General features: G+C 38.2%; 1 protein-coding gene across 8 annotated transcripts in view; it reads left to right on the forward strand.

Moving 5' to 3' along the window:
• MSRA (methionine sulfoxide reductase A) overlaps positions 1-24568 on the forward strand; it is a 425594-nt gene that overhangs the window by 31791 nt on the left and 369235 nt on the right. The window contains exons 1-2 of one of the 8 annotated variants that reach the window (XM_082726903.1): positions 10805-11264; positions 11465-11539. The exons of 4 other annotated variants lie outside the window; for them this stretch is intronic. Coding sequence is in view for 2 of the 4 variants with exons in the window: in XM_082726898.1 (XP_082583024.1) it covers positions 11624-11681 (58 nt within the window). In the remaining 2 variants the exon portion in view is untranslated. Of the gene's footprint in view, positions 1-10796; positions 11265-11420; positions 11540-11608; positions 11682-24568 lie in introns of those variants that run through there. 3 more of the 8 variants (XM_082726901.1, XM_082726904.1, XM_082726898.1) reach the window with 3 other exon arrangements.

Genomic DNA, 24568 nt, shown 5'->3' on the forward strand with positions numbered 1-24568 from the left:
AAGTTCTTTCCACACAGAATACATATGGACCTTGTTCTTTGCAGATTGTTGCTTCTGCACTAGCCTGCAACTCTGTCTTCTAAAAGTGAAATTTGTCTACGATTTTCCCTTCCAAAGACTAGTGTCCTCCTAATTACTATGTGCCAGGTCTTCCACAGTAGCCATGCAACAAGCCATTGCCCTATAAACTGTCAGTCTAGAAAGAGAAATGGCTAACAGAATGCAGAGGCAGGTTGAGGTTGAGAGTTGGGAAAATGCTTGGGCATTTGAAAGACCTGAAATCCAATTACAAATAAAAGAAGAGGTCATGATATCAGTACCATGGTTTGGAAGTGCAATCTGAAAGAACTTGGAGGGGGTTGGGTATTAGATGATGAGAAGGTCTTAGGTGACTCCCCAGGGACTGAGGGGCCAGGCCTGGTGTTTTAGCCACCTGGCTGCTCTGACACACTGGTCCTTCAGGATTTCTGTTTTCAGGAGTTGGGGGAAGGGGGCTTTATGCCAGTTTCCAGGATTGACTTCTTCTGACCCCCTGAGGATGGTGGTGTTCACAGACTGAAGCAGGAATAGTTCTGGGGCAGGAAAAGGGCCAGACATCCAGAGGAGCTAGCAGACCTGGGCAGGGCTGCACAGGAGATCCAGTCTTAGGCAATTTCAGAGTGCCATCAGGAAGGGGTTGATCAGGAGAGACCCAGAGCAAAACATGGCTAGTCTGGTGAGGTCACGTGCCAAAGTCCTCCTTTGAAGCTGCTGGCACCCACTTGCCACTTGAGGCCCCCTGCTCTTGGCTTAAGCCCCAGTTCCTAATCATGGAAATCCAAAGCCATCCCGAAGAGCCCAAATTCTGGAGTGTATGCATATATATAGGATGCTTATATTCACTTGGTTACCTCTGCCTCTAGGTTCCTGCATCCCCAGATACTAGCCCTCTTTTTGCACTGAATCGTGACCCCTTTTAGCCTTATATCTACTAAAACCCCACTCATAATAAGGGTAAGAATGCTCTAGACTTAACTGAAGATGGGGAAGTGATGGAGGGGTGGCTGCCCACATATGACACAGCACAGAGGTACAAATGCAGCCTTGGATACTCCTGCTCCCAGATTCCTTCTGGTTGGCCCTCCGGTCACGGTTTTCTCCTGCCTGTCTCAACATGCATGACAAACCTCACACCTCTCAGCTTCCAACCTTATACTCTTCCTGGTCCTCGTTTCTTTCACCTTCCCTCTCTTTTCTCACACAGAACAGATTCAGTACTTCTCTTTGACTTGGGGTTTAGCTAATACCCATGCTTTAAGGGCCTCACCTTCTATTTCAAAAACCATATCAAATTATTTTCTCCGAGATGGTGGACTTTTCCAACACTGACCTAGGATTGAATGTTGTGATATTAGAGCTTGAACTGGGTGCCAGACTAAGTAGGAGAGAGAATGGGGACATGGTAATGAGAGATTCAGTTTGGAGGGCCCGTCTTTCCACCGAGGGGTATTTTTGAACTCCCTTAGTCTTGTCACATGTATTACATGTTACTAGATGATTAAAAACATTAATAGTCTCTTAAGGAACTTATGGTTTTGTCAGGAAGACAGAAATAACATAGATGAGAACAATTAAGCCGTGAACTTTGTGGCACTGATGAGGGGGAGAATTTATCAGGAATTTGGAAACGCTTAACTGCATTTGTGTTCCGTGTTTATGCACATAGTATTTAAATAAAATTCAGACTCCCATCTCACTTATCATTAATTCAAATACATTTTTTTCTAGATTAAAAACAAAAATATAAATGCATATTTGCAGGGATTTTTAAAGGGCACCACAGATTATGAATTTCATTTTAGCATCGCAAATGACAATCTGGTCTTAATAAGCTATTTTGAATTTAGGGCCTCTAAAACTCAGAATTAGTTTTGTTTTCTGACTAATTATTCTAATGGGGAGATATTGCCATGCAGGTATTAGGATAAAATATTGTTTTTGGATATGTGACATATTTCCTTGTATTTTAAAAATCTCTTGGGCATTTTAAGGGAAATATAATCCATCTGCTTTTGATCTAAATATAATTTACTCAGAATAACAGGGAAATATTTGATATCCAGAGAAATTTATTGATGCTCTTAAAGCTTCTCTCCTGGGAAATAAGAAATCACAGTTTTTCCAAGGGTAATCACAAATGTACAATGTCTAATTTTTCTGCTTATTTAATAGAGTCTGAGTTAAACATCAGTTGGCTAGTCCAGATCAGTTATTTTTAATTTTTTGAAACTTCCTTTTAAAGCCATGCATAGGAAATTTTCTTCAAGGAAGCTTTCTTTCTTTCTTTCTTTCTTTTTTTTTTTCTTATTCTGACAGTTATATCTGCTACCTTTTTTTTTTTTTTAAACAATGATTTTGGAAGATTTAAGGTAATAAAATGATTCTGATGTCTGTGGATTAATAGTGTCTGCATTCAAGATGTTTCAGACTTGTCAGAAGCTTGGAAATGGCATTTGAATGTATTTCTTAATTTTAATTTTAAAACAGTTCCTCCGAGAATTAGATACCACTCCTAAGGGAATATTTTGAATTAAAAGGAGGAAGTTCACGCCAAGGTACAGCCAAGTTTTGTACTCTTGAAAGACCTGAAATCCAATTACAAATAAAAGAAGAGGTCATGATATCAGTACCATGGTTTGGAAGTGCAATCTGAAAGAACTTGGAGGGGGTTGGGTATTAGATGATGAGAAGGTCTTAGGTGACTCCCCAGGGACTGAGGGGCCAGGCCTGGTGTTTTAGCCACCTGGCTGCTCTGACACACTGGTCCTTCAGGATTTCTGTTTTCAGGAGTTGGGGGAAGGGGGCTTTATGCCAGTTTCCAGGATTGACTTCTTCTGACCCCCTGAGGATGGTGGTGTTCACAGCTCTTCTCTTTCCAGGATGGGCTTTGCATGTCTAATTTGGGCCTTGGCCTTGTGCCTTCAGATCCCCCTCTCTACTGGAAGCCCACCTGCTGCAAGTCTGGGCCTGAGCCTGTCTCCTGCTCCACAGGCCTCTGCTGCCCTCTGCTGCCCACTGCAAACGGCAGTTAACCCTCAGGTCCCAGCTGACCGGTGGGATCTGGTGCCTGGGTGGTTGCAGTAGCCTTCTGGCTTCTCTTTCCTTTAGTTCAGCACGCAAATCATAGCCAGACAAATTATCACTTCACATGCGAATCTGCTCAATTGTAGCGATCAGGTGTACAGACTGGCTATAGACTGCCTGGGTTAAGTTCCAGCTCTGCCCTTTATTAACTGCATGACCTTGGGCAAGTTGCATGACCTTGGGCAATTTAGTCTGTATGCCTCAGTTTCCTGGCCTGAAAAATAAGTTGATCCTTCTTGTATGAGATCAGTATTTACTGTTATGAAGGATAATGAAATGAGAAGTATTTAGAACAATGGCACATAGTAAGTGCTAAATAAATATTCATTATTGTTATACTTATCCCCTGCTGACCCCCCCCCCCCCTTTTAGGGTTTACTATAGATCAGCATTTCCCAAAGCACAAGGTGATATTAGATGGTCCAAGGGTATGGCATTGAATAACATGAGCCACAGTGAGAAAACCCTTCATTTTTTCTGCTATCTTTCAGCTCTTCTGCTTCTACCAAGGTGCAAGTGTCAGCTTGGTGCTAGAATGTTTTTTGTACTTCTCCAAAACTTGTTCATTTCTCTTTTTAATAGATACAGGCCTCGAGTTTATAAGTAGCTATCTGCTTTGACAATTTAATAGCATCCATTTTAACAGTTTTTTTTTTTAAATTTCTGGCAAATGATGCTTGTTTTCATTTTATAGTTGTATTATAAAGTTTCCTTTATAAAGTTAATGACAAATTATAAAATTTCCTTCAAAAAATAATCTAGGTTAGAAAGAAGTTTAGGGGCTCCTGGCTGGCTCAGTCAAAGAGCATGGGACTGACTCTTCAATGTTGTGAGTTCAAGCCCACATTGAGTGTAGAGATTGCTAAAAAAACAAAACGAAACACCCAAGCAAACAAACAACAAACCTTAAAGTTAGTTGAAAGAGTATTAAGTTTATAATAAATAAATCATACTATAATTTCAAATATGGGAAAAATCATGAATGTGGCACTGAAATGCCTGAGGTTGAGGAAGCCCCATGAGAGACGTGAGTACATGCCTTGGGACTTTGTAGTGGGTGCTCAGCTGGCCTGGAACTCTTTCTGCTCCCCTGGTGGACCTCTGCCTTGTCTATACTGCTTTGCTAGTGGCTGACATGTCTTAATCATTCCTGCCCTTAAATTTTTTTCTCAAGAATGCCCTCCAGGTTCCACTTACTGGATTTTTGGTCATCCTTCAAGGCCCCATTAAAAGTAACATCCTGGGTGTGTGGCGGGCTCAGTCGGGTGAGTGTCTGACTCTTGATTTTGGCTCGGGTCATGATCTCAGGCTTGTGGCATCAAGCCTCAAGTTAGGCTTCATGCTGAGCAGGGAGTCTGCTTGGGATTCTCTCTCTCCCTCTCCTTCTGCCCCTCCCCCAACTCATTATTATTATGATTATTTTTCCCTCTCTCTCTCTCTAAAAAAAGAGCATTGTCTGTAAGGCCTCCTTGAATACCTTCCCTCGGTCCTCCCTCCTTCTTCCAGACTCTGTTACATTCTTTTCCCATTTCTATATTGGCAGTCATTTTTGGTTTATGATGTTATTTCCATGTCCCTGTCCTGCTTTTGCAACTGAAAGGAAGGGACTGGAAGCTCCTTTAGATGGAGGACAGTGTGTTAGTCATCTCAGTATCTCCTTAAGGGCTTAATACAGTGTCTTGGATATAGTAAATACTCTAATACTCAGTGTTTATAGATTGAGGTATCATTTATATAGCATAAAACTCACTTGCTCTGGGTATGCAGTTCGATTTAAAAAAATATATGGTGTATAGAGTTGTGAAACCTTAATACAATCCTGTCCAAAACACTTTGGTCTCCTCTGAGGTTCTCTCCTGCCCTTTTGCAGCCATTCCCCTCCCCTATCGCAGCCCCAGACCACCAAGGATCTGCCTTCTCTACATAGAGCTTTATTTTTTTTAAAGCTTTTTTAGAAAGCTTTATCTTTTTAAAGCTTTCTTAGAAATGGAATCACACAACATGTCATCTTTTCTGTCTGGCTTCTTTCACTTAACGTGACTTTCTGAATCTCCATATTGTTGCATGTATTAGTAATTGGTGACTTTTTTGTCATGCAGGATTGATAGACTGCATTCTGTTTAACCATTTGCCGTGTTGTGAACTTGGGGATTGTTTGCGGGTTTTGGCTATTGAGGAGAATTTCTTGACGAAGTGTTTGGTACAGTTAGGGCTAGAAATTGCTAGTTCTTACAGTAAGAGTGTAAGTCGAACTTTTCACAACACTGCCACACTGTTTACCCTTCTATATTCCCTGCAGCAACGTATGAAGGGTCCAGTTTCTAGTGTCCTCACCAACACTTGGCATTAACTGTCTTTTTCCTTTTAGCTTTTCTCATGCTAAGGGGTGAGTCAAGGATGGCTCTTGGATTTTTAGGAGTGAAAGAGGAGTGAACTTTTCTGAGAACAGTCAGGAATTCTGGTTTGACAAAGCGGAGTTTGTGGTATCTATTAACCATTTCAGAAGGACTGTTAAGTCAGTAGTGGGATGTGTCCATTCAGTCTTCCAGAACTCGTTTGGTAATGGAATCTGGAATAGTTGCTTCAGTTTCCTGTATTTTAGATACGTGTCTGATGGTCTAGAAAGTCATGTAACTTCTTCTGATGTCAGTTTCCTCATTTATAGAGTAAAATAACACCTGTTATCCTCCAAAGGTTGGGTGAGAAGTGAATGAATTAAGGAATGGGCAAGTGCTTATTAGCATAGTTATTATTCATGTACAGTTACCTTTTGTTGATGTCATTGCAGTGTTCATTGTGGCTTCCAACCCCACATTTTGCCCCTAAGTGAGTGCTCAGTAAATACTGGCTTTATGAATCCCAATGAATGCGGGTAATGACTAAGTGCATAATGGGGGAGAAGGGAGGGAGGAGAAAGAAGCAAGAAAGAGGTGAGACTGGGGAGGTGGGGGGAGGAGAGGAGAGCAGAGAATGGGTGGAATTTGGATCTGCCTTAGGAAAGATGGCCATCGTAATTCCACACGTGAGCTTCACGGAAAGGCAATTTGTCTCTTTTGTTTTATGACATCACATATGTCATATAACAACAGTATGTAAAGTGTCATATTTCTGAAGTGTCTTATCTTCATACCACACTTTAAGCTTCTTGAGGGCTGAGGTAGTTTTTGATGTGCCTCTGGATTTCCTAGAGCCTTCGCTTACTGCTTTTAGCTTAAATGAACACTACAAATATGTGTAAAATGAATGAATGAATGAATGCACCTTTGAAACTACTCTCCTTCTCCAAGGACCTGAAGGTCATGACCTGAGCCAAAGAGAGACACTTAACCGACTGAGCCACCCAGGCATCCCTGCCTTTTGTGATTTTAACTGAACATTTTATATGGACGTACTTTTTTCTCTTCTCTCAGTATATTAGTCACACTACTTTAAAAAACCTTTTTTTTAGTGATGCCCCCAGAGCTTATAATATACATTTACAACTAATCCAAATCCACTTTCAAATAACACTGCCCTACTACCTGGGTAGTGTGAGTATCTTACAATAATAAAATAATCCTAATACCTAGTATTATTGCTGTCTTTTGTTTCACTTATATATAAGCATATATTTATACAAATGGACACATACATACATACATCCATATACACACATAAGCTTATATAATTAAGTACATTGCTATTATTTTGAACAAACTCTCATTTGTTAGATCAATTAAAAATAAGAAAAATAAGTCTATTTTACTTTCACTTTTGCATCTTAAGTACTCTTTCTTTCTTTATGTAGATCCAAGTATCTTTTTTTTTTTTTTTTAAATTTTTAAACAGATTTTCTTTATTTGACACAGAGAGAGCCAGTGAGAGTAGGAATACAAGCAGGGGGAGTGGGAGAAAGAGAAGTAGGCTTCCCGCTGAGACAGGGAGCCTGATGCGGGGCATGATCCCAGGACCCTGGGACCAAGACCTGAGCCAAAGGCAAATGTTTAATGGCTGAGCCACCCAGGTGCCCCATGTGGATCCAAGTTTCTAATCATGAAAAAGCATTGGCATTTTGTGTGTCTATTGAAATGATTGAATGGTTTCTGTCCTTTATTTTATTAATATGGTGTACTACATTGATTGATTTTTCTATGTTGAACCAACCTTGTATTCCAAGGATAAATCCCACTTGGTCATGGTTTAAAATCCCTTGTATATGTTGCTGGATTCAGTTTCATAGTATTTTGTTGAGAATTTTTACATCTATATCCATAAGGGATATTGGTCTGTAGTTTTCTTGCAATAACTTTATCTAATTTTAAAAAATTGTTTTTCTTATTCTCTATTTCATTTATTTCCACTCTACTCTTTATAATTTCTTCATTTGTTATTTAGGAGTGTTTTTCCCATATATTTGTGATTTTCCCCATCTTTTTCTGCTGTGATTTATTTCTATTTTGATTCCACTGTGGTTGGAGAAGTACCTTGTATGATTTCAATCTTTAAATTTATTGACACCTGCTTTATCACTTAATATATTGTCTGTTTTGGAGAATGTTCCATACGCACTCGAGAAGACTGTGTATTCTGCTGTTGTTGAGTGGAGTGTTCTGTATATGTCTGTTGGGTCTAGTTGCTTTATAGAGCTGTTCAAGCTTCTGCTCCTTGCTGATCCATGTAGTTGTCCCGGCTATTATTTAAACTGGAGTATTGAAGTCTCCACTTATTATTGGAAAATTGTGTTTGTTGAATCGTCTGTTTCTTCATTCAATTATTTCATTTTTTCTTTATATATTTTAAGCTCTTTGTTTATGGTTAAGCTCTTTGTTTATTTTAAGCTCTATGTTTATGATGGTTGCATCTTCTTGATGAATTTACCCTTTTATAATTATTAGATGTCTTTAGTAACAATTTTTATTTTAAATGCATTTTGTCTGATATTAGTATAACCATTCCAGTGTTCTTTAGGTTGCTGTTTGTGTGGTATATATTTTTATATATATATTTTTTCAACCTATTTGTGTTTTTGAATCTGAAGTGTGTCTCTTGTAGACTGCACATAGTTGGATTATGTATTTTAAATCCATTCTGCCAATCTCTGTCTTTTAATTGGAGTCTTTAGTTCATTTAAGTTTAATGTGAATACTGATGATGTTGTATTTACTTCTGTCATTTTGCTGTTTTCCCTCTGTCTTTGTCTTTTTTATCTCTCTGTTCTTCCATTACTAACTTTTCTGTGATTTTTTTTTTATGATAACATTTTAATTCCCTTGTTTTCTTAGTGGTTGATCTTAACATTTTAATTTGTAACAATCTAATTCAGATTTATATCAACTTAATTTCAGTAGTATACAAAAACTTTGCTCCTATATAACTCAGTTTGATCTCTCCTTTATCCTGTTGTCACAGATACATCTTCACATATTGTGTGTCCATCAACATAGATTTATAATTATTGCTTTATGCTGTTGTCTTTCAAATCAGGTAGGAGAAAAAAAGTTATAAACAAAAAATACATTTATGTATTTTTTATTTCTTATTTTTTTATTTTTTAAGTGGGGAGGGACAGAAGGAGAGAATCCTAAGCTGGCTATGAAGTCTGATCTCACAACCCTGAGATTAGGACCTGAGCCAAAATAAGGAATCAGATACTAAATGACTGAGCCAACCAGGCACCCCGTATTTATACTACTTTTATTATTGCTTTCTATGGTAACCTTTACTTGTGCTCTTTGTTTCTTCATGTGGATTTAAGTTACTGTCTAGTTTCCTTTCATTTCAGTCTGAAAGAAAAAGCTCTTTTAGTATTCTTTATGGAGCAGATCTACTAGCAATAAGTATTCTGTTTTTTGTTTATCTGGGAGCATCTTAGTGTCTCTTTGCGTTTTGAAGGTTGCTGATAAAGAACTACCAGTGGATTTTTTTTTTTGGTCAGCCCTTTGACTCTATCATCCCACTGCTTTCTGGCCTCCATGGCTTCCAGTGAGCAATCAGCTGTTAATCTTATTGGGCCCCTGACCCGTGAGGAGTCACTTCTCCCTTGCTGCTTTTAAGATTCTTTCTTAGTCTTTTACTTTTTCAACAGTTTGATTATAAATTGCAAATCTACTGTCATCCTTCCCATGTCTCATCATCCTTATTTGGAAGTATTACACAGAACACTTCTGTTAGTGCTTCAGTTCAACACTTAAAATATTTTGTATCATTTCTCTGATCTGTCAATTTATGATTTAGTAATATGTAGTTTTGTTTTTCTTTATCGTATTTCATAATTTTATGGAACTTCTGAGTGATATTTATGTGATCTAGTGCCATAATTTATTCACCTAATAGATTTATTGAGCACCTGCTTATGGAAGACTTTCAGTTTTCTTAGATAAGTGACACATGGTCCTGCCCAAGAATGGCCTATCTGTCTGGTGAAGGCCACATACTCAACTAACTACTATATAATTAGAGTAGAGGTATACTGAGTATAAGGAGAGTATTTTGGGACCACAGAGGAGGAAGTCACTGATTTTTATATTTGATAGATGAACAAAGTGAGGGATGTACAGATTGAGCAATTTGGGACCTTGAGGTTACACACCTTAGAAAGACAGAAAGAACTAGAACCTACTATTCTTTTTTTTTTTTTCCATGAAACCATGGTGATTCTAGAGTATAGTTACTCCATATTTTCAAGCATCAAAGGTAAAAATGGTTTCTTAAATGAAATAGCAGAAAAACGGTTTGTTAGAAGTCGATGCTGTTGGTGCTAGGATTTGGGTACCATAGATAGCTTCTTGTTTTCAAATTTATTAATTGGTCTGCAAAGGACAGGTAGATGTGTGAAGCAGAGACTGACTCTTTTGTTTTAAAAGATGTGCATGCTATAAGTAAAAATAAACAGTATTTATTTGTACTTATTAATTGTAGTGGTATGGATTTAGTAAACAAGTGACTATTTGAAACTTGAGGTTCAAATTATGAAAATATACTTAATTTCACTAAATTTACCCCTAAGTTAGTTCTTCCCCTTTTAATTGGTATTTATATTTTGAAAAGGATTCTCTTCCTCCTTCATATCCAGTAAAATTTTGGATGGGTACAGCTTATATTAGAATTTTCTTAATAATGGGATTTGCTGTTCAATCAGAACTATGTTCTTTTCCCATAGGGTAAAGCATGACTTATTTGGGCATACAGTTTTAATTTTAATCTGCATGCCTCCTTTTCTCTCCTCCCATGATTCTTTGCAGCAGGGCAAGGAAAAGCAAGTCTTATAAAAAGAAATACAGTATGTGGTGCTTATTAAAGTTACATACATCTCTTCTCACAGGAGAATTTTGATTTACTGCAGGTTGTGCATATGTCGCATATGGACATTTCTAGGGAACAGATTCCTTATCGCTGAACAGTGAATGGCTTCTAGTACTCCATTATTGCTCCGGGAACATGTTAGTAATGATTATGAAAGGTAGGATACCATGAAATCTGTAAGGTGATTTGGCAGAAGTCGATGCTGTTGGTGCCAGGATTTGGGTACCGTACCACAGTTTCCTGTTTTCAAATGTATTAATTGATCCGCAAAGGACATCTTTTGGAGACAAGAATTCAGACAGACTGGCACAGGCTGGACCTCCGCCAAGACTGCTCGGAAGGTTGCCATACTGGGAGCAAAAGAGTGAGAGAGAAAGAGAGAGAGGGAGAGGGAGAGAGAGAGGCAGAGGGAGAGCTGAGGAAAGAAAAAAAGGCAAGACTTGGCACAGCTCAGTCAAATCAGCTTCTTTTGTCTGCTTTCTCGGCTTGAGCTTCAGGAAAGAAAACCGTCCTGGGGTACAGAAAAACTCAGAACTTTTTGGTTTTCAAACTTAGAAGGCTTTTTAAGTCTCTTGGGCTATTTGAAAGTGTTGGTACATACAATGACGTTTAGTCACCAGTATTAAGGGAAATAAAAGCCTTTTTCAAAATGAAGCTTCCACAGTGTCCATGCATTTGGGAAATACTGTATTTGATTTTTTGCATGTATGATTACACCATGAGAGACAGGATTAATATAGAAGATGGCAAGGCAAATTTCTAATTAGAGAGAATATTAATTCTCTACAAAATAAAGTTTGTTCATCAGTACAAACCTGCTTTCAAATCAAATCAGACATCCTTCGGAATGTGTTCAGAACGTAAGTTTTTAGATTTTATTTTATTTTATTTTTTCCCATTTGTAGACATTCACGTTTCAAGGAGGCTTTCTAAGATTTTATGCAACCCAGCCAGGAAGTCAGAGTAAAAGTTGTTTTATCCATGTGTTTAAGAAAACGTTTTCTTAAAGCAACAGCTTTTATTTCTGCTGCTTCATGCTGTCCTAAACTACATCCCCCAGCAATGACTGACAACACTGAAGACCAGAAAGGCAAGCTGAAGACACCAGACTTCGTGTGAAGGGCAAACAAGAAATGTGAGCTTGGTCATTATTTTTGTGTGTGTCTTTGCTCTGAACCAGTTTTTGGAGGTGGGTGGGGAGGTGGGTGGGGAGGTGTCTATGTCTCAAAGATGTGTGCGATTAGGGGATTCTCATTGTGAGAAGAAAATGATAAAAGGTAATTTTTATGATGTTGGCAGAAAATGGCTGGGAATGGGAGAGAATAGAAATTTAATCTTTTGGATAAGAAGTAGCAAGCTGTGTTTGCAGTTCTTGGAGAAAAATTCCATTATTTTTAGTTGATTAGATTGTATAATTAAACGATTACTATAGCTTGGCTCTCTCTAAATGTTTTAAGTAGAAAGAAAATCTAGAAAGTTCATGGATTTGCTTTTCAATATTACCCAGTATTTTACTTGGATACATACTTTGAATCTAATTTCTTAATAATAAAGTTTCTATTAGGCCTGATTATGGTTCGATTGTGATAGTTCTGCTCTTAAAAATCAGCATTATTTTAGGAGAGGTTAACTGTAAGGCACGTATTTTTGTGGACCACCCTCATTGTCAGTAAGTATTCCTGTTTCTAAAGAAGAGAGTTTGACTTGTAGCATTAAGTTATGACTTCCTATGATAATATATGTTCTTTTTATTTCATATACTAAAAGGATACAGGGAAATCGTATGTATATTCAAATAAGTACTAATCATTTTGGGTAGTATAAAAGACTGCTCCATGCTTTTGTTTTGAGCATGTAATCATGGATTTGTTAATCCTTTCACACAAAAATTTTTTTTTTGTTTATAGCTTTATATTACGGCGCGCCTTAAATGATCAATTGTTTAAAATGGTTTTTGTGGTATCATAGTGACATACATCAGCAGTTCTGAGAATGGCATTTAATATTCAAATATGAGTTAAAAATTTGTGAGATCTAATACAGGTGTTTGCATAGTTCAGCTTAAGTGTTCCCTTCAACTTTTTCAGTAATCAACATTTTGATCTTCAGTAAAATGAAATCACTTAGTGTTCACATGGGTTGCCAAAATGACAACCTTTGTTTTATAAGCTTCTTTATACACCACCTCGCTGATACTCCTAAAATGGACGCCAAGACATAAAAGACATGCTGATAGGCACTGGGAAGGAGATGCTTGCATGGCTACAGTCTTCCTGTTGAACTGCTTACAGGATCCTTCACGCCCATGCTAGCAACCAACAATATCGGACACAAAAAGAAAGTTCAGCAAATAAGTTTAAATTAGAGCTACGCTTTCATTCCGACCGTCTTATTACCGATTTATATTTACTTTCATTTACTTTTTAAACATTTAACGTAACCTCTCGTCATTTAGGTTTGCTCAATATGTAACTTCTTTAGTTTATCTGAGACCATTTTTCCTCAAAGTTAAAAGAATAATTTGCTAGCTTATTTCAGAACTTCTTCACAGCGAACTCAGTGAGAATAAACTGATCTTATGCCCAGACTATTTTATGTCCAGTTGTTTTCTGACAGGATAATAAGAAATAAGTGAATTAGAAAACAAAGATGTCAGAACACACCTTAAGGAATATTAAATTTTTCGGTAGTGGTAAAGCTACATTTTATGGTGTTTATTAGACTTAAGATTTGATAATAAATATTAGATGTTATACCTAATAAAGTTTTTTACTAATATATTCTCTCTGGCCTACTTGTTACATATCCTAAAATGAAAAAAGTCCCATATTAAAGCGTTCCTTGTTAACTGGGTGTAAAACAGGCACTCCTTTGTACAATCTTTTTTAAGAGGTATGTTTAAAAATAGTTGATTACATTTTGAAACACAAGCATTTAGGCTTAACATGAGACATTTTTCTTTACTTTTAGACCTTTTATTATACAAACACATTGATGTTTAGGCTGTGAATTATTTCCATATCAGTATTAATATTTCAAATCTTAAGGTGTGTAAATACTAGTAGTATGATTGTAAATGAACTCTGTCTCAGCATATATTCATTATAGTTTGAATTGTAGATTTTGAAGTAGAATTATTAAGACAGATATGGATTAATACTTAACTGCTACTTGATACCTATTATTCAGTCCCATTTAGACGTGATACCTGAACATGCAAGCACCTAATTCTATAAACTAGTGGAAACCTCTTAGGGGGCCTTAGCCCAGTATTTTATAATTATTCAGTCATTTGTTCATTCATTGAGCAAATGTTTATTGAGTACCCACTTAAGCATGCTAACATTTTATTGACGAAGTTATTTTGGGTAACAGGGAAGGAAACCACATGCATGGACGGAACAGAGCATAGATTTAAAAGAGAAGCCCAGAAGCCTAGATAGAAAAGAGCAGCACTGTAGTGAGATGTATTTCAATAGATTAAGGTATGTTAACTTCCATTGTACAATATACGTATCAGAGTGTTGTTATAAAACCTCAGGAGATCAGCTGTTGTCCATACGGCTCTGGGAACTTTTTTGGGCCATTCTTCAGGTTGCTGCATCTTACTGGTCAAAAAGCTTCAGTTGTTCAAGTCTTCTGAGGGACGTGTACAGTAAGCAACTCAGATGTCGTGAGAAAGAAATCAAATAGGGAGGCTTGGACCACGGCTCACGTGCTAGGTTTTACAGATGCCAAAGTAGGTGTCATTGAACTTTTGAAGATGTGGCTGCAGCATAAAGCAGCGACCTCTTTGTAAGGGATTTTTGTTTTTCTTTGTTTCCTTTTCTGAGAAAGAGAAGAGGAGGCCAATCTCACACCTGTAAGTGAGGGTCACGCTTATGAAATAAGTGTGCTAGGGGGCTGTGTATTCTAAGACACCAGTTAGTTTACTTTCCGTGTTGCCTAGTGTTTTGTTTTGTTTCCTTAGTTTTGTTCACTACTATAAAGGCTCATAAGGATGATACATCTCTTGACTCTAGGCATGAGTGAGCTTTTAACTTGGTGCGCTAACTTTATTCCATGTAGTTGTTCTTTTCTATGAGAAGGAGGTATAGATTCACATTCTTAAGAGGAAATGAGTCACATGAACCAGGGAGGTGAACTCGGAGGTTGTGGTGGTGGCCATAGCCTGCGTCAGGGCTGGTGGCAGGTGGAATGAGATAAGAAATGTTTCAGCTACAGGTAGGAACTGATGAAGTAATTCAACAAATATTCCCAGAGGGCCTACTCTGTGCCAGGCCCCATGCTGGATGTAGGGGAGACAAAGATGTAATTTCTCCCCATAAGGAATTCATAGTTGTGGGGAGGGGAAGGATAAGAATAATCAGTAAATGTGTATCTCTTTATAGCTTACCAATGCTTTCACCTGTATCTCATCGATCCTAGCGACAGCACCTAACACTGGCACGTAACGGCCATGCAGTATGGACTCATTGAAGGAATAAACCAAGTTTTGAAGCAGATTTTCTCCTTGAGGCTTATTTGATTAAGAAAACTTTTACTCATTATGGTTGAGGAGCAAAACGCAGTATTTTGCTTTGAATCTGAGTCTGTGTTGCTGGTTATGTGTTTAGAGGGAGTGGCATATAGGGCTGCATTTTCTGTGACTGAGTTGGAACCCCTGAGGTAACCATTGGAGACAATATAAAAGAAGAACTTGACTGGTGCACAGTGGCTCCCAATGCTCATTCCCTTCCTGGCAGCCCTCCGTTGTCTTACATTCTCCCTTTCATTTCCCCAAGGGATCCCAGAGCTGTAGGCCATGGTGGTGTGGCCTAGGCATGGAGCAGGCCAACGGACTGTCTGACAAGTTGGAAATCTTCCTTATGTGCTTCTTGTGGGAAGAAGCCTGAGGGGATTATGGTGAAGGAAACTTGTGGAGAGTTGAGGGCACTGCTCAATAGCTGGCTTCAGTCCTGCCAATAACTTTACTAAGAGAGTGAGAGTAGATGTGAGATCTTGAGGTTAGATTAGAGTATCGAAAACAATCAGCATTGAGAGTGTGATACAACATCATGAAGAGTTGCTGAGGCCAGTTCATGGTGAACAGCATCTATTTAGGTCTCTCTCCAGGGGCAGAGTCAAGACCGCTGTGTATAATTATGAAATTCAGGCCCAACTTTCCTGCGTAAGCCCTGTGCCTTGATCTGCTGGAGGAAGGTACAAAGTCACCCAGGTACAAGTGGTGGCCCTGGAGAGAGTGAACATGGGGGTGAATCCAGGCTTGGAATTAGAATAGCAGGAACTGAGGAAGGTCAGAGGATGTGGGCAAAGGAGGGCAGCATTGCAATATTTGCCTGTGGGATCCAGGTCGGATAGGGGATATGATCGGTGGGGTTCCAGAGAACATGGTGGAATAAGGAGAAGTGGGTATATAGAAATTTTAGTGAAGGGAAAGAAAAGGTTCAGAGAATACTAAAGTTAGGAATGTATTCTGAAACCCAGTAGGTCATGAATAACAGCACCAACTATAACATGTGACTTGATTTTGTCACTGGTTGTGCCGAGATTATTTTATTTCTCTAGAAGTAATTGTGGAAAAGGAAAGAAGTTACCTGTTTGTGTTCTGTATTCCAGCATGTTTTAAGAATTACAAATTTCTCTTTTGTTTTATAGCTAAGAATCTCTTGTTCCAATATAATTAGGATCATCTAATGATCTTGCAGTTTTGGAGAAAATATTTTAAAGTTCGGGTTTTGAAGAACTAGTCCCTCTGTAGCGATGCCATCCTTTTTCATTCTATAGATCAGTGCCATTCATATCTTCTTCTCTGCTGGCCACTGTGAGTTATTTTCCCTTGCTTGAAAAGATGGAATTGTTCCCAGAGACTCCAGAGTGCTTTATCCTAGTCCTTCCACCATCATGGGTTAGAGACAATGGGCTTCAGAGTCTTACCAACGGCAGTTTGATTTAGACTACATTTTTTACTTTTTGAACATTGGTCTAGTTATGCAAACCCAGTTTCTTCATGTGTAAAACAGATCATGCTATCTTCCTCAAAGTCAGTTGAGAAGAGACATAAGGAAATATCTGCAAAGCTCTTAGTGTACTCCCTGATACATAGCAAGTGCTGAACAAATAGTAGATACTATTCTTTTTTGTTGTTTTTGGTTAAAATTTTAAAAAATTGTAGTAAAAATACATAACATAAACTTTACCATCTTAACCATTTTTAAGTTCAGAGTTCAATGGCAGTAAGCACATTCACATTGTGTAGTCATCACCACCATCCATTCACAGAACTCTTCTTGTAAAACTGAAACTCTGTACCCATTGAACAACAGCTTCCCATTTTCCCTTTCCTCTAGTCCCTGGCAGCCACTATTCTGCTTCCTGTCTCTGTGAATTTGACTGTTCTAAGCACCTGATGTAAGTGGAACCATATAGTGTTTGTCCTTTAGTGACTGGATGTTTTACTTAGCACCACATTCTCAAGGTTCAGTCAATTGTAGCATGTGTCAAATTTCCTTCCTTTTTAAGGCTGAATGATATTTCATTGTGCATATAGACTTTTTTTTTTTTTAAACCCCTTCTACTATTGATGGACCCTTGGTTGTTTCCACCTCCTGGCTGTGTAAATAATGCTGCTTTGAGCATGGGTGTACAAATAATCTGTATGAGTCTTTGCTTTCAGTTCTTTTGGGTATAGGCCCCAAAATGGGATTGCTGAATCAATAGGCAGTATTAGCACTTGTACCAGGTTATATTTTTGAAAAACTTGTAAGCTGGAGTGATGTGAATTGACTTTGACTTTTCAGCATAGATAATGGTAAAGTAGGAGGTTATAGACTATGAGCTCATGATGTCTAGCTTTTTTTTTTTTTTTTTTGAAATAACCCAAATGCCACATTTATCATCTCTAAATTATTTTCTAGTGGAAAAACTTGTAAGCTGGAGTGATATGAATTGACTTTGACTTTTCAGCATAGATAATGGTAAAGTAGGAGGTTATAGACTATGAGCTCATGATGTCTAGCTTTTTTTTTTTTTTGAAATAACCCAAATGCCACATTTGTCATCTCTAAATTATTTTCTAGTGGAGTTTCGCATGGTATGTTAACCAAGGCACTACTCTAATCACTGACATAAAATAATACTTATATAGTATCATGGAATGTGATTATCATATTTAATTTTAACACAAAGTAGTTTCTTAGCCTTCTTACCATTTCTGTTTGCCATTCTTTTAGGGTCAGTCTACTGGTAATAAGTCTTTAAGTTTTCCTTCGGCCGAGAATGTCTTGATTTCCCTTTTTCCTGAAGGATATTTTTGCTGGATATAGAATTCTAGGCTGACAGTTCCCTTTTTTTTCAGCACTTGAAAAATGTTGTACCACTTTCTTCTGCCTCTGTAGTTTCTGGTGAGAAATCTGATGTTATTTCAGTTGTTTTTCACTTCTAGGTAAGATGATATTTCTTTCTCACTACTTTCAAAAATTTTCTCTTTGTCTTTAGTTTTCAAAGAGTTCAATTGTGATGTAGCTTGCCATGGATTTCTTTGGATTTATCCTGGGTTCACTCAGCTTCTTGAATATGTAGACTTATGTATTTTGCCATTAAAAAAAAAAGTTTATTTATTTTTAAGTAATCTCTGGACCCAATGTGGTGCTTATACTTACCACTCTGAGATCAAGAGTTGTGTGCTGTTATGACTGAGCCAGCCAGGTATCCCTGTCTTTTGCCAGATTTTCAAATTTTCAGCCACATTTGAGTAATTTTTTAAGGTTTGCACTCTTTCTCTTTTCCTTCTAGGTCTCGTGATGATATGATGATAGATCTTTTGTTATAGTCTTCTAGGTGCTTGACACTGATCATTTTTTTTTATTCTATTTTTTTCTTTGTTGTTTAGATTGGGTAATTCCTGTTGTTCCTATTGTCAGGGTCACTGATTCTTTTCTCTGTTATCTTCATTCTGCTATTGAGCCCACCTAGTGAGTTTTAATTTCAGTTAATGTATTTCATCTGTTCTTTTTTTGCTGAGACTTTCTATATTTTCATTTGTTTCATGTCTGTTCATAATTGCTTATTGAAAAGTTTTTTCTGACGGCTGCTTTAAAAATCCTTCTCAGGTAATTCCAATATCTGTGTCATCTTGGTACTGGGATCAGCTGGTAGTCTTTTCTTATTCAAGTTGAAGTTTTCCTTGTCCTTGGAAGGATAAGGAATTTTGATTATATCCTGGATATTTTGGGTATTATGAGACTCTCGATCTTATTTCAATCGTGTGTGTGTGTGTGTGTGTGTGTGTGTTTTAAGGATTTATTTATTTATGTGAGAGAGCAAGCAGGGGTGTGCATGTACATGTGAGATGTCAGTGTGGGGGGGGGCAGAGGGAGAGAGAGAGAAAATCTAAGCAGAGTGTGGAGCCCAACACAGGGCTTGATCCTATGACCCTGAGATCATGACTGGAGCCAAAATGAAAAATCAGGTGCTTAACTCACTGTGCCACCCAGGTGCCCCTAAATCTTCCATTTTAATAGACTCCACTGACACCATGTTTGTAGGGGAAAAGCGAGCATTTCATTACTGCAAGGTGGGGATGGAAGTCCAGGTTCCTCATTGGCCTTTATTTACAGCTTGTGGGGGGAGGGGTGCCTTGTTACTGCCTTTTAAAATTCAGGTTCCCCATTGGTGATACTCTTATTTAGATTGCTAGTTTTGTGGTGAAATAGCCTGAATAGTCTCTGAGCTGTTACCCTTAAATTTAGCTTCTATTGTTGGTGCTATTTGTGTTTAATAAGTTATTTCATGATGTTTAAGTTCTCACTAGCCCTCTCTAATCATCTGCTTCCCTGAGATTAGTATCTGTTTACTGTTAACACATTGAGTAAAAGATTGAAGTGAAGAAACAAGATTATATTTTTACTTTATTAACTTTGAATTTTATTTTTTAAATAAGAGAAAAACCTAGGGCAAGGTTTCCATTTTTCCCATTAATAATATGCTGGCTTTTATCAAGACTCTTATAATTTATTTTTAGAAGAGGTCAGTATATTAGAAATCATCAGAAGAAATGGATTTGACAGAAGGCTTGAAGTAATGCAGTGATAAGTGTTTCATTTCATTTGCTAACTCACCTGTGGTTTCAGGTTGACAACATAGACCTTAAAGATGATGCATATGGCTTTAGAATACCAGATTTTTGAGATGCCTAGTGGTCATCTGTGGTATAGTAATGACAGTACCAGATCCCAGTACTGAATCACTTACGAAAGGGGTGATCTTGGGAAAAATGCTGAAGCTCTAAAAGTTGACTTTCCCTCTCAGAAGAATGGGTGTTATAATGCCTGAATCGAAGGTTGTAAAGAATATTCAACGAGGTAATACCTGAAAGCAATTTAACTGATATTACAAATGGGAGAGATAATTATCTAGTCTAGCTACTTCAAGCATATGACTATGGTGGGTTAAGGATAATGCACCTGATTCTGTATGATTTCCAGGGCTCTGTGCCAAGAGATTATGAGTTATATACATGTGTCTTTAAAACACTTAAAAACTCTTAATTATGAAAACTTTAAAGTACCTAGCAAAGTACTGAATAAGACAGAGTGAATACCCATGTACTCATTATCCAGAACTAACAAATGCTATATTTATTTGCTCCAGATATTTTTTTAAAGAAAATAAAACATTCAGAATATAACTAAAGCCCTATCCTTCCATCCCTGAAATTGGTGTAGAACATTTCTATATACATTTTTGTAATATCACAACATGTATAGGTAACCATACACATTGTTACTGTTGTTTTGGATAATTTAAAACACATATAAAATGATTTTGTACCGTGGCTGTCTTTTTGCAGATGAGATTAGATATTCCTGAGATTGATCTATGTTGCTACTACAGGTCTGATGTCACAGAGCTTTTCATTTTGGTTTATCCATTCTTCTGTTGTAGACATTTCATTTTTGCCTTGTGCTAACTGTGCTATCATGGACACCTTGCACGTGTCTTCTGTACATTTTTGTGATATCTAGGGGAATTACCTAGAAATGGAATTGAGTTGCCAAATATGTTAACTTTACTTAATAATGCCAGATTATTCTTCAAAACATTTGTACCAGTTAACATTATGGCACTGTCCTATCTCTGTTATTTCCTATGTCTTTGCTAGTACTTGCTGGTATCAGACTTTGACATTTTGTCAATCTGGTGTGCAAGAAATATTTTGTTATTTAAATTTGTGTACCTGATTACTTAGGTTGTGCATCCTTTTATATTGACAATTTAGATTACTTTTTCTGTACATTCTTTATTCCTATCCTTTGCACATTTTTCTTTTCAGTTGTCTTATTTTTATTAGTTAGCAGTATGTTTATATGCCAGCCCTTTATTATACAGGGTAAAATATCTGCCTAACCTCTGATTAGTTTATTTTCCTTACAGCAACTTTTGAAATCAGCTATGTTATGTGTTTGAAAAATTAGAATACTTTGATTTTTTTATTCTCAAAGGTGGTTTTAGTAATAATACTTAAAATAATCCATGCTTTTGGATGTGGCGGAGAGGGCTAATGAGGCTAATATTTCTTTGAATGAACTAGAATTTTATCCCCTTAATTAATATCTAGAGGATAAAGTTGCTTAATTTTCACATAGACTTTTGGTCAGTTGAAATCAATGGACAGATTCCGAGCTTCTGAGCACCAGTTATTGAATAAATGACTATTGTGACGTTCTGTTATTTGCAGAACCTCCTATAGCACACCGGTAACTTGGGCACATTCCCATTGCATCAGCAGCGTTAGCAAATTGGAGTTCTTGGGCCCGCAGAAAGAATGTTCTGTTGATCTTATTACAGTGATTTCTATACAGTGAATAAACGCGCTGCAGTAAGCGCTTTCTCTTTTCCCTAACCCGTCCTCTTGCTAACAAAATAACTTAATTGAGAAATTCAAACTGTTGGGGCAAGTGGAATTGAGTTGTGGCTGAGGCTCTTTGGGTATCTTTTGTGGTGCAACCAAGTAGCACTTATTCAACAACTTTCCTTGCTGTCCCGCCTCAAAAAAAAAATCCCACCTAATCTCCCAAATCACTTTGCAAAACAAAAGGACACACAGAAGATTGAGAAACCAGGAGTATTGGGGGCCATGCTGGGTGTTGTATACCGAGCCCTCCCTCTCCTTTCCCTGCTGGTTACTCTTTTGATGTAAGGGCTTCGATAATTATATATAATTATATATCTGTTTTAAAATTGGATGTGAAAGAATGCTGTCTTCACTTTACTGATAGGCGTTGGGTTATGCTTAAGCCATTTGGCACCACTGCGTGTGGGAGGGTAGTTTGCCGTGAGCAAGTGTAGGTGGGCAGAGTTCTAGGTAGAGATGAAGAACTGGTGGAAGACTGGACTTGCAAATCCAAATCTTGAGGAAAAGCTCCTGGTCTGGAGTTTGCAGATTTGCCTTTCTTAAGGGCAGTGGCCGTGTACTTGGCTCAGTGCGTGTTTGCCTTAGGATGCTTGCTATTTTGTGCAGTGAATGAGCCTCCCGACCACACGGAAACTAGCTGAATGTTCTGTTCCTGGCAGAACGTGGGTCATACTTCCTTCTCCCACTTACTGAAACCTTTCCTGGAATCAGCAGTTGGCATCAAATACCATCTTTGTACTACTCCTTCATGATTTAAAAATTTTATGGAAATCTTCAATAAAGAATGTGTGAAAAGGGTAACTGTCCTCTATTTAATTACAAATTCTGTTTTTCCTATTTACCCACATTACCACAGCCCTTTGAGGAACACACACACACACACACACACACAGTCCATATCTCAGGTGAGAAATTGAGGCTCAGAGAGGTGAAGTGCTGGCTTAGTGACACTGCAGCTCACATCAAGTCTTCTGCCTCCTAGTGCCTTGTTCATTCCATTTTTTGGCATTTGTTCACTCCATGATGGGGTCACTAGAAGAGCAGCTTCCTGCTATTACACGTGCCCTTCCCATGTTTACTTGGGACGACCTACTTAGGTAAATCCTCTACCATTCATTCATTCATTCATTCAGGTGGTCAGTCCATCATTCATTTAATATCTGAGTGTCTGTTAGAGCTCAGTGATGATGATACAGTACTGGACGCAACCTACATACTGCCTTCATGGAGCTTATCATACAGAGGTGAAGAGAGACTGCAGCTAAATTCAATCAAGTGTAATGACAGCTCTGACAGGAGAAGAAGAGGGTCCTCCTTGAAAAGCTCTTCTTTTTTTTCTTCAACATAAAGGGAGATTAGAAAAAAAAAGATTTTATTTATTTATTTGGCAGAGAGAGACACAGCCAGGGAGGGAACACAGCAGAGGGAGTGGGAGAGGGAGAAGCAGGATTCCCGTTGAGCAGGGAGCCCCATGCAAGGCTCCATCCCAGGACCGTGGGATCATGACCTGGGTGAAAGGCAGACGCTTAACAACTCAGCCACCCAGGCACCCCAACATAAAGGGAGATTTAAAATTCAAATATTTTAAAGAACATGGACCTCTTGGAATGTGAAACTCTTTTGAAGTTTTTTACTATGAGACTGACTAGAGAGCCATAAAATAAACAAAGGCTCCTGATTTTAGAATGCTGGAGATAATTTAGTTTGCTGCTTTGTAGCCAAACCAATGGGAATCTGCTTTTCTTTTTAGCCTTCTGAGGAGGAAAACTAGAATTTCTGTGCAGCAGTGCTCCATTCTAAACAGCACCTAGCAAAGAGGGGCATTATAAATTATTCTGTGGGTCTCTGACTCAGAACATTCTCCACACTTAATCTTCCACCTGGATTCCTTTTAATGCTTTGGAATAACAGATCAGTGGAGATGAGCTTTGTTTGGCTATTTCTGGATGTAAGTGTTAGGGGAAAAAAAGAAAAAGGAAAAGAAAACCACAAAAACCCAATGTGCAGTTTAAATAAAGAAAAATGAGTTTTACTTCCAAGAGAGCTTTTGCCATTTTATTAATGCTTATTCTCCTTCGGAGAGCTCATTATTGAACAGAGTGTGACTGTAGTTTACCGTGGTGAATGTGTCTTGTCTGGGCCAGGGGATGAATTAGAGCACTGATAAAGGCCAGAGGAGCGGGCGGAACTGTACCTAAATTACCCCGAGATAGTTGCCAAGCTATTCGACTTTTTTTTAAAGACCTCCAGAGAGCATCCTTAATCGCCTCTGGTTTCCCTTTCCAGTGTTTAATACCTTGGCTGTCAGGAAATTCTTCCTCATATTTAACCCAATTTTCCCTTGCCACAGTTTGATCCCATTTCTCTCGTTGTCCTTGGTGGAGACAGAAGAGCGGGTCATTATCTTGTTGGTAATATCCTTAACATCCTTGAAGGGCATCAGGAAGTTTCTCCTAAGCGTATGTGGTCTCCAGTGAAATGAAACCTATTCCTTTTCACTCTTCCCCACTCCTCTTCTCATGGGTCCTCTTTTAAAATATAATCGTTGACATTCTGCACTTAAGTATCTGCTCTGAATACTCACATCAGTCCTTTCTTGAGGCATCCATTTGATCCTGTTTTTACTCAAAGAGGAAGATCGTCTTGTTGCTGGCCTTGCTATTGGTTCATTCAGCTTGACTGCCCTTTGCTCCCCTCGCTCTAGGTGTGAGGCGCCCGTCTAGAGGCTGAAGGGGATGTGACAAGGAGTTCCTGTCTCTGACTCCCACGTACAAGGAGGGACCCTAATGCTTCTCACCACTCATGGTCTTTCCATAGACTGATTTCATGGATTGGGCTTGCTGCTTTCTCTTGTCCATGAACACATTTGATTCCAGTTGACATTTTAGTATATTGGAATTTCCATCAACCTTATATCCTCAGAAAGATATGGCGTGTCAGTAAAGTTGACAATATCATGCTATCAATATGCCCCTCCCTCTTGGTTTAATTTTATGGGTGCCACAAGGGAAATTGGAACATCCAAACTTTGTATACAGAACTGATGGGTGAACATGTCTGTTGTCCATTGGGCTTCTGTACCATCCTCACAAGGGGGTGTGACTGATCTTTGATCTCCCCAGCACTCAGAAATGCGTGACATGCTTTAAGCGAACTTAGTGACTACTGGTTGGTTGTCAAATGAGTCATTGGGAAATTTGCTTTATTTTGTTGTTGTTGGTTTCTGTCTCCTTATTCCTTTCACCTAAA

Source organism: Mustela nivalis, assembly GCF_964662115.1.
Source record: "Mustela nivalis genome assembly, chromosome: 4".
NCBI classification, from domain to species: domain Eukaryota; kingdom Metazoa; phylum Chordata; class Mammalia; order Carnivora; family Mustelidae; genus Mustela; species Mustela nivalis.